The 11,127-nt window shown below is 42.3% G+C and overlaps 1 protein-coding gene and 1 long non-coding RNA gene across 2 annotated transcripts; one reads left to right on the top strand and one right to left on the bottom strand.

Moving 5' to 3' along the window:
* The first annotated feature begins 1,095 nt into the window (after positions 1-1,095).
* LOC102220297 (upstream stimulatory factor 2-like) lies at positions 1,096-10,527 on the top strand. Its single transcript, XM_023344962.1, has 9 exons — positions 1,096-2,592; positions 2,991-3,034; positions 4,629-4,744; positions 4,845-4,964; positions 5,880-6,121; positions 6,406-6,464; positions 8,291-8,382; positions 8,464-8,592; positions 9,579-10,527. The coding sequence occupies exons 1-9, from the start codon at positions 2,555-2,557 to the stop codon at positions 9,666-9,668; spliced, it is 930 nt and encodes a 309-aa protein (XP_023200730.1). The 5' UTR covers positions 1,096-2,554; the 3' UTR covers positions 9,669-10,527.
* Positions 3,013-10,979, bottom strand: LOC111610525. The gene is made up of 3 exons (XR_002753684.1): positions 10,872-10,979; positions 7,150-7,210; positions 3,013-3,077 (listed from the first exon to the last, which is right to left on the bottom strand). It is a non-coding gene; the product is annotated as an uncharacterized LOC111610525 (long non-coding RNA).
* Positions 10,980-11,127: the final 148 nt, after the last annotated feature.

Below are 11,127 nucleotides of genomic sequence, written 5' to 3'. Positions count from 1 at the left end.
AGCACTCAGTGAGTCTACACACTCATCCAGCATCAACATCCGTCCTCTGAGACACTTTGAGGACGTGGCAGCAGCTGTGTCAGAGCTCAGAGAGAAACTACAGGACGTCCTGAGAGACTCATGGACAAACATCTCACTGATGGTCACTGAGGTGGATGTTCTACTGTCAGAACCAGAACCAGAACCACGGAGCAGAGCTGGATTTTTAAAGTATTCATATGAAATCACCCTGGATCCAAACACATGGCTGGGCCTGTCAGAGGGGAACAGGAAGGTGACAAAGACGGGTAAATGTGGGTCTTATTCAAGTCACCCAGACAGATTCACTGATTACTGTCAGATCCTGAGGAGAGAGTTTAACTGGACGTTGTTACTGGGAGGTGGAGTGGAGCGGGACAGAAGTTTATGTAGCTTTGCATACAAGAACATCAGCAGAGCAGGGGATGGGAATGAATGTGCATTTGGATTTAATAACAAATCCTAGGTTTAGATTGTTCCTGTTTGGTCACAACAACATCTGGACCTCCATCTCAGATCCACTTTCCTCCAGACTGGGAGTGAATCTGGATCACAGAGCAGGTCTTCTGTCCTTCGAAGGGTCTCTGAAACCGAAACCATGACTCTCATCCACAGAGTCCAGACCACATTCACCCAGCCGCTGCATGCAGGAGTTGGAGTTCGGATGGTTTTGGGATCTGGAGACTCTGCAAAGTTTCTTAAACCCAGAGAGAATGTTCTTCTGTTTTCTCTTTGATCAGGGGTCATTCATGTCTCCGCTGGTCTGTCCCGTATTTCTCTGGCTTAAATGTAGTTCTTTCTGTGTTTCAGGAGCCATAAAGAATATCACTGCTGATGTTTCCTTTCATTCTTATATGACACAGATATGGAAATCTAGACTTCACTGTGCTCTGGTAGTATTGCTTTAATATTAGTATTGATGTATTTGGATGATCTGGTTTCTCTTCCACTGTTCTGAGGAACACATGTTGTTCTTGTTGAAATCAGTTATGAATAAAGTAAATTGAACTTGCTTTTGTTTTGTTTTTATTGTGATCCAAAGAAGAAACTGAAACTAACATCAACTAGAACTGATACTGTTTTCTTCCCAATTATTTAGATTTTAATCAGAAAATGAATATTTGCTGTTTGGTCTGGCTTTCTTTATTATTGCAATAAATTGTGAGTTGTTTCATCTAAAGTCAGAAACATTTCCTTCAGAGTGCCTCATATGATGCTGGAGATCAGACACACACAGGAACAACAGGAGCAACAACCTGGCCTGAGTTCAAGTTTATCACATTTAGCCTTAAGATCAAGTTCCCAGACTGGTGACAAATATTTACTGACTCACATTTTCTGTCAGTTTTTCAAACAAGATTGCTGTAATATAAATTTTTTGATCACACAGTTGCTTATATTTAATAAATTACTAATATAAAACAGAAAACCTTTGTGTTACGAACAACAGACCGAGTTTTAACAGAACCCCGGGAACAGAGCCGACCCAAACTGCCACTAACAATATGGCGGCGGCGATGACCTGTTTGCTCATCTTCTCTCTCCCCCTTGTGTTTGCGCTTCACCGCCATCTGGCGGCGCTTTTAACGAACTGCAGCTGGTTCGGCGATACGCCCTGCGGACATGTAATGTGTCCCAGCTCTGCCTCCTAAAACCTGGATCTTTACCTCCAACAGAGCTGAAAACACGCCTGATGCGCAGTAAATCACTAATATCGGTTTAGTGTTCGGTTGGGACTTAAAATGGACCCCGGCTGTCATAAAACTGGGCCGTGAGGAGCTTTTTCCTGGCAGACATGGCTGGTTTTTGTCATGTGGTTTGTGAGAAAACCCGTATTGGATCTCTGTGGTCACCTGAGTGAAGAAGCTGAAAAAACCCCCACTGATGAGCGGAGTGTCAGCGAATTAGTGGGAGAAAACACGCCGAGTGGGTTTGTAGAAAAATATTCACGAGTATATCCGAACAGAAAGCTCACAATCCGAGAGAAAATCCGTTTTATTCCACAAAAACCCGCAAAAACAGCAACAGGAACAGATTCTGAGCCTTAAAATGGGTTGAATCGAGTCACGTGGCTACAACAACACAATCTTATGTTTTAGGCATAAAACTTAACAAACAGGGATTAAAACAATACTGGTTTTATGCCGTCGAGAGGAGCGTAAAGGAGTCCACTCCGCGTCTTATTGGGCGCATTAAGAGTCGCAGTTTTGGCGCAGAAACAGCCGCAGAGCTCTTAGAGGACAGAGAGGACAAAAAGATCCGGTTCCGTGTGTTTTCAGCCAGGATCCGGCTTCTGTTGGCGGTTCCAGCCGCTATAAACCCGTCTTGAGCGGACCGAACCCCGGGCCGCAGCTCCTTCTCGGTCTGCCCGATCACAGCGCCTCCTCAGCGGCCTCCAGCTGCGCACCTGCCCGCTCCGCGGCTCACGTGTCCCGGACTGTCTTCCTCACATGACCCGGGTGTTTGTCCCCGTGATCAGCGCCTCCATCTCCGTCCATCCGAGCTGCTGAAGTTTCTTACATCCTGGGAAGGCTTGATGGAGATGCTGGAGCAGAGCCTGGAGGGCTCGGTGAGGTGAGAGGCGGCTGCTCCGGTTCTTCCTGCCCGCCCTCAGGCGCTCTGCCTCGGCCTTAGTCAGGCTCCTCTCCCGGAGCAGCTCAGCTTTTAAAAACCGATTAAATTCGCTTTTAAGTGATGCTGGATCGGTGTGTGTGTGTGTGTGTTTGGGGGGGCATTTGTTAAAACTGCAACCACTAGCAATAAATATTTTTATTTTATTTAAGGGAGAATAAACATAATATTGAGCTGCGTCTATTTTCAGCGCCTTTTGCACAAACTTGATTTCATTGCAGCCCAGCTCCAGATTTGTCCACCTGGTGGCGCTGTGCAACCTCTGCTAATATGTTTTGGAGTTTTTTTGTTGTTAATTTCAGGTTGAAACTGATTCGTCTCTTTTCTTCTTCGTGTTTCAGTCACGCCAAACAGGAAGCAGAAGAAGTGGTGCAGCTGCAGGAAGGTGAGCAGCTCCACATGAAACGGCTCATCTGCTGCTTTTTACACTGAAAACAAGAAAATCTCAAATGTTTCTGGTTTTATTTGGTAAAAACATGAATGCAGTCAGAGTTCATCTCATGCAGTTTTCACAGCTGGATGGTGTTCCTATTCCTTCTCCTAACACCTCACAGGAGTGTAAATAGTAATTTATAAGACACAAATCTGATTATTTGTCTGTGTGAAATCTGAGATCATCTCCAAAAAGTCACTAAATGAATGAAATTTAAAGGATTTCACTTTTGGGGGAAAATATTTGTCATATTTGGGCAACTTACTGAATTCCAGTTTAAAATGTCCATCTGGGGAGGAAATGGGCTGAATAACTGGTGGCCAGATAAAATAATTAAAAGACTGGCATTCATTTTAAAATGTTCTCACAGCAGGAAAAGTTTTGAGTGTTATGTCAATAAATGTAATTAATAATTTCTGTAAACCTGATTATTGCTGCTTAAATGAAAACAAGATTAAATATTAATTCATTAAAATCTGATTAAGTGCAGCTCAATGATTAAAATCAGTTTATTATGGAAGTGGTGTCCTTCAGATGCCTGATTGAAAATAGCATCTGTATTTGCCTTGACTGCTGACTGAAGCCACTGCAAAGAAGCTGTTAATATGTTTTAAAATTGTTTCTACAATAAACATCTGGATAAATATTCAGACTGTATCGCTCTACAAACCACCGATACAGTCCAATATCAATGATTGGATTTATATTTTCCAATCATTTCTGTTTGCTGATGAAGCTCCTCCAGCTGAACACTGTGGCCTTCGGCTACAACAAACACAACAAGTGTTCACATTCATGCAGTTTTACTCACATTTCTGCACATCTTTATTTTTATTTATCATATTTTGCACATAGTCTTTTAATACAGAAATAAACCTGCACAATATTAGAAATACATGAAAAATTAAATAACATTTTAATTAAGAAAATAAATACCTTATTGCATAAAAGTGTAACAGCATTACTTTAGTGAATGTTTGATCATCTGTAGCAAAGGATGCAGCTGGAAAATCCTAGCTCAGCTGATGTATTGATTATTTATTGGATTAATGTTTTTATTGTAAAAGGTGCTGAATTGATTTACAGAATCTGAAGCAGGTGAAGCTAAAACTGACTCTGATCTACAAAGAAATGCAAAATGTTTATCATTTTTACTCTGCTGTTTTTTTATTCTGTATATTCCAGTTAACAATTAATTGATCATTAAATTAGCTGATGATTATTTCAATAATCAATTAATCTGCTTAATCATGTCAGTCCTAGATCAGAACACATTTCTAATGACTGAACAGGATTTTTATGTTGTGTGTTGTAAACTGTTTCTCTTAATCTTGTCTTTTATGTGTATATTTTTAACACTTCTTGATTCTGCTGTGATCCTACGAACCTTGATGCTGAATTGTGTGACGATAAAAGATATTTCTGTTCTGTTCCAACATGGCGGCTCACTGCACAATATGTCGTCATCCTGGTGTCGGTGTGAGGAACATTCACACCTGAAGACTGTGTGGAGAATGAACTCGTTCTGAACTCGTTGTTTCTGCAGGAGAAGCTGTCGGGACGGATGGACAGTCGGCGGTCACCATCACCAGCGTCCCCCAGGCTGCCTTCACCGACCACGGCGTTCAGTACCAGTTCCGCACCGAGAACAACGGCGGACAGGTCAGGCGGACGGGTTTCGGTTTTCTGTTTTTGCAGCAGACTGGAGAACAGACGGTTCTCGTTTGCAGAACCACAGATTAACTCTGCGCTCCGTCTGCAGGTGACCTATCGGGTGGTTCAGGTAACCGAGGATCAGCTGGAAGCGACGGCGGAGGCGACCGGCGCCGTCAGCGTCGTCTCCGCCGCTGCGTTCGCTGGAGCTCCTCAAGCCGTGGCTCAGGTGGGTCCAGAAACGACCCAGACGGCCATTACAGTGTTCTGGATCAGAGGTTCTTCTAGAAGGACCTTGGTTCCTTCAGGAACTCATTTTCATCAGAGCTAGTTAAAAAGCTAGCTGCGCTAACCCTAAAGCGCTAACCGTCAGGAGGAGAAGTATCTGTTTTCAGATTCCTGTACAAGAATATTCTGGAAGAATATGTTATCTGTTTTACATCAATTCTTTTTATTATTTGTAATGGAAAAATGTGACCTTAGTGATCCAGAACGATTATATGTTGTTAATTGTTTTATTATTTATGATAAATATCAAATTTACAGCTCCAAACATCTGGAACAAAAACCTAATTTCCAGATTTTTTTATCTTCAATTATATATTGAACTCTATATGAAATCCTTCAAATCAAGTTTAAATACTAAAGCCATTAAAATTCTATGAATAATTTAATTTAGACATTATGGTTTATATTTTGTTCTATGTTTTAGTTTCTTGTTTTAAATGAAGTTAGTCAGAGAGAATGAAACACGAGGAAAGGAAATGGAATTGCTGTGTAAACAGTCTTTAGCCCCTTCAAAATAAGAGCATGAGCATAACTGGCTAACTACTAGAAGAAACTTCAACACAGATGTTATTCAACTGAAAGTTTTCTAGTTAACTTAGGGAGAGACAAGTGCACTAAATATTTTTTAAAGTTAGCAAAATGCAAAGCTAATAGTTAGCTGTGCTATTAGCAGCCCCCTGCTGCACATTTATTTAAACCCAGAAGATCCCAGTCAGGCTAACAGATGTTCAGGTTTTAGCTCCAACCAGCTGATTCCCAGAGAGCTAAAGATGGCCGACCTGCTGGACGTTACCGGAGGATTATTTCTGGAGAACATTCCTGGCTGTCCTGACCTCCTCCTTCCTGTGACTTCCAGGCGGTTATCCAGAACTCCTTCAGTAACGGAGGCAGTCCAGGTGGGGACGCCGTTGGAGGAGAAACTCGTTTCGCTTATTTTCCTGCGGCCGCCGTCACCGACGGAACGGCGGTGTCGGTCCAGGGCGCCGACCCGGCCATCACCCAGGCGGGCGGCCAGTTTTACGTCATGATGAGTCCGTCGGAGGTTCTGCAGACGGCCAGTCCTCGCACCATCGCACCCAGAACTCACACCTACACTACGTGAGTAACCTTCCCTCCTCCATCGCTCCCAGAAACATCACAGAAGGTCAAAAGGTCAGGAGGCCAGCATTTGAAACTAACGTCTAAGGTGGCATTCCCAGGTCCATCCAGGTGAAAATATCAGGTGTCATTTTATTTTCCTTCATCCTGACGGTGAAACAGCTCTGGTTCCAGAGTTAAAGTCAGGATTGGTTGTAGTTCAGGCCTCCCACCACCAGGCGTCGCCCTCGTGCGGCTTCGGGAGCTGCAGGTTTCCTCTCTGACCCGGTTTCCTGTGTCTGCAGGAAGGTCGAAGGTCCGCGGGCCCCCAGAGACGAGAGGCGACGAGCTCAGCACAACGAAGGTTCGTCGCTTTTGCTCCACGGAACAATTCCTGAACTTTTCTCCCAGTTTGGATGTAAATTAAAGCAAAAAAATATTCATCCTCCTCCAACTTTTTTTACATTTCCTCTTGTTCCAACCAGAGATTTTAAAATATTTACTAGGATTTTAAGAGAAAGACCAACACAAAGTAGAGCTTAGCAGTGAAGTGGAAGAAAACTGGACCAAGGTTTATGCGGGTCGGTCCTTGATATTCTTGAAAATCCTTGGAGGTTTGGAAAGTGCCTGATATTTGTAGTAAAGTTCAGCCTAAGGTTTGATTAAAAGCCCGAATGTGGAAAGTGTTATTTACAGCTGAAAGATTATAAGGTTTTTTTTCTTCCCCATCTAAAGTTAAATTGGACCAAATTTCTCTTATTTCAGGTCAGTTAATGCTAAACCTAATTACCAAAATTATTTCTATTTGCTAAATGCCAGAAAACGTTTCAGATTTCTTTGTAACTTCCTTGGACCAGTATTGTGTGAAATTTAAAATGTAGTGTATGAAAAATATATTTTTTTACCTTGTCCCTGTTGTAGAATGTGGAATATTATCTCAAGATATTTATAACAGTAACAATATGATAATATAGTGAATTAAAACTTTGTTTAGTTCATTTGTTTTGTTCTTATTGCCTAAGTGGAGCTGAAAACATTTGAAAACTTACCATGAAAGTCCAGTTTTCAGATGAAAGTGGTTTTTCTGCGTTTCATTTGTAAATCCAGATTCTGGAGGAAGAGTGGAAAGAAACAAAGTGAAGTTTCCATTATGCATTATTATTTCACATTATGCTGAAAACATTAGTTTTCTCTTGTTCTAACCCAAAGAGCCATTTCTGCTCTCAGTCCACCGATGGAAACCCGGTTAGAGCCTCAAACTGAAGGAAACTCATTTTTTTAACAACCAGTTTTATTTGTATTTATAAGTTTTAGAATCAAGAAAAAAAATAAAACTTTTGAGAGAATAGAGAACTAATACATTTTCTTCAATGCAATATTATCTGTGGAAAATGATTTACTATAAAAAAGCAAATTTTCCAAACTTACAAGAAGATGTATGAAAATTTCCCCCTGAAAAACGGACAAACTTGCATTTGTTATATTAATATTTAAAAACAGGACAACAGAGCCCAGCATCAGCCCAACCCAAAGCATGATGTGTGTTACTGTGGGAATGTGGTGCTCAGGAATAAATATTAAAAACTTCTGCACTAAGTTGTGTTGGTCTGTCACATAAAATCCCAACAAAACCAACTGAAGATTGTCATTGTGACCGAATTTCACAACTAAAGGCGAGATGCACCAATCTATGTTTTACTGGTGCCGATATCTGAGGTTTAGAATCAGCTGATATAGAAACTTAATTACAAATTTATTCACCAACTCTGCACCAGTACGTCACACTTAAAAACACCAATATCATCGCTTGTTTGGTCAAACGTGTAAAAAGGTCATTTCATTTATTTAGCACATTTCAGTTCAAAATGCTTTAAATAACTTTCATTTGTTCAGTCAGTGAAATGTGGAGAATAACAGCCAATTTAAAATCAATAACAAAGAATCTGAAACTGTAGGTTGACTGTGTTGGTCAAACATGTCAAAATAAACAAACCTTTGAAATGGTTAAAAAGTGCAACTATAAAGTAAAATAAATAATAGAATTAGACTGAATAGATCTGCCGTGATGGATCGGGCACATTGATCTAGAATTTTGTTCAATATTGGGATTGATATAGATATAAATATCGGATCAGTGCATCTCTATAATAATCTGTAACTGAAGTTAAAGGTTTCCTCTTTTTGTTGCAGTGGAGAGAAGAAGACGAGACAAGATCAACAACTGGATCGTCACGCTGTCGAAGCTGATCCCGGACTGCAGCGTGGACACCAGAACCGGAGCGGTGAGTCCGCCGGCGCCGTCCGGGTCGGCGCTGACCCGGCCAACGTTTCTAACGATGCGTGTGAATCTGTGTGTCGCTCAGAGCAAAGGAGGCATCCTGTCGAAGGCCTGCGACTACATCCGGGAGCTGCGGCAGAACAACCAGCGGCTGCAGGACGGCTACAAGGAGGTGGAGCGGGTGGAGATGGACAACGAGCTGCTCAGGCAACAGGTGACCCTGGAACGGGCTCAATCAGGGGTCAAAAGGTCACTGGGTCCAAATCCAGTCCAGCTTCATTCACAACAGAATCCACAAGTTTACATACACCGTGTTCCTCGCTCTCTGAAGTCAAATCAGACCAAACTTTTCTTGTTCCAGTTCAGATTCAGAAAAATGATTTTCATTTGAGAATTTAGTTGCTCGCTGTTTGGCAGCATTTGGTAGCATCCTCCTCAAATACAAATATTGCTGGGCGATTAATTAACAGACGTTATTGTGGTAAACGATAATATTGTTGTTCTGAGACCATTTTCCAGTAATATAATGGTATATGCAGAATAATGCAAGAACTCATTCTCAAAGATCAATTCTGGAAGACATGTTAAATATCCCAAATAAATCAACAGAAATGACAAATAAAATGAATTATGAGCAAAATTATCCTCCAAAGAAAACAAAGTGCTAGTTGAGACCAAAGACAAACTGAAGACTTTTGTTATCCAGTTTCAAAGTCATGCAAATGGAAATGATTGAATCATTTAAACCTGTCATGTAATTGATTATTTATTGTAACAGGCCTTTGCATGTTTTTACTCTGCCAGGCACCAGAACCTGATTATCCACATGAAGATTTTCTACGTTCTTTACAAATCGTGTAAACATTGATTGCATGTGGCTGTGAAGTTCCTCCATGGTGTATAAACTCTTCATGTTCGCCGAGTAATGAATTATGTCATAATGAGATCAGCGGCAGCTTGTTCACATCGTCTGACATGTTTCCATTCTCATTCCCCCGTCAGCCCCACGGCAGCCATTTTGTCCATGTGTCTTTCTCATTGGTCAATATATTTTCTTTCTGCTGGTCTCGAAGCCATGGTTCATCTTGCCTACCAAGATGGCGCCAGTCACTCCCGGTTCAGACGTTTTGCGTCAGACCTACAGAAACTTCAGATCATCTTAACGAGGAGGTGGCTGAGAGTTTTGGTGTTTGGTTTCAGATGGAGGAGCTGAAGAACGAGAACGCTCTGCTCCGAGCTCAGCTGCAGCAGCACGGCGTGGAGGTCAACGGGGACGAGACGCCGCAGTGAGCGCTGGACCCCGCAGCGTCAACACGACCCCCTTCATCCCCGGTGGACCCGACCCGGAGCGGGGATGGCGCCGCCTCCTGCCCTGACAGCTCTTCACCTGCGCACGGCTCCCAACCTCCTCATCTCGGCTTCTTCCTGCACTCCGGCCTCCTCGTGTGCGAAGCTACTGGTCATGACCTGAACGTTGAGATGCCGCTGGACTCGGACCGGGCCGCTGGACTCGGACCGGGCCGCTGGACTCTGACCGGGCCACTGGACTCGGACCGGGCTGCTGGACTCTGACCAAGCCGCTGGACTCGGACCGAGCCACTGGACTCGGACCGGGCCGCTGGACTTGGACACAGTTGAAGGCTTTTACTTTTAGATTTTTTTTGTTGTTGACGTAGCTCAGGTAACGGGACGCGGAGAACCTCTGTAGGAAGTTGGGTTTAGTCCCCGTTGGATGAAGCGTACAGAAACTGATCTCAGAGACGATTTTTAGCATTTCTGCTCTGTCTGCTGGGCATTAACTGATACTGTTAGTAGAACCTCGCCTTGGGGAACCAGAACCGGCGGGTTTTTGCTGTGCGATCTGGGATCAGCTCCTCCAACCGTACTGACGACTAGCGAGCTTCTGTTTACACTGAAAATCACGGCGACTTGGACGCAGAACCAGTGGCATGACTAATCCTGACACAATAAAACAGACGTATTTATGTCTGACTGAATTTCTCTCAAAGTTTTCAGGAAAAATACAATATGATCACCGTCTGGCTTGCCGTTGGGCTGAAGATGACCTTTGACCCATTCCTATGTTGATGGACAGCAACAGTTGCTTCTCTGAGGTCATTGCTGATGTCTTTCCCTCTTGGTGTTGCATTACATAAAACCTTTGAATTAATTTTATTAGGAAACTAATTATTTACTTTCAGGTTTGGTTCAGTAAGTCCAACATAAACATGAAAAACAGCATTTTTATATTACTCATGTAATTGCTGTCTGATTGTAGACTGCACTTTCATTTTAATTTAGTTTATTTATATAACACCAATTCACAATAAATGTCATCTCAGTGCACTTTACAACAATCCAATCATACTTTCTTTCCAATTAATCCGAGTCATCAGTCTGTGTGTTATGCTCAGTTTGTTATTCAAATTGGTTTTGAAAAGTTTTCTAATTCTCCTGGTTGAACACACAGCGACAGTAGAGAGGAAAATTCACCTTCAACAGGAAGAAACTTCCAGCAGAACCAGAACCAGGCTCAGTGTTGGTGGTCATCTTTCACGACCGACTTGGGTTTTGATTAAACAGATCTGATGCACAGAAAAACACAAAAGCACAATCAGTCCACAGTAAAGAATTTAACATCTAACTCAAAAATGCAGAAAGATGCAATCAGAGATTAAACTGAATCTTGAATTTTAAAAATAGTGTTTAATCACTTGATAACTTCCAGTCCATCATTGTGATATCTGTA

The sequence above is a fragment of the Xiphophorus maculatus genome, chromosome 13 (genome assembly GCF_002775205.1).
Source record: "Xiphophorus maculatus strain JP 163 A chromosome 13, X_maculatus-5.0-male, whole genome shotgun sequence".
Taxonomy (NCBI): domain Eukaryota; kingdom Metazoa; phylum Chordata; class Actinopteri; order Cyprinodontiformes; family Poeciliidae; genus Xiphophorus; species Xiphophorus maculatus.
The sequence above is the reverse complement of the archived record's forward strand: the minus strand, read 5'-3'. Positions and strand labels throughout refer to the sequence as shown.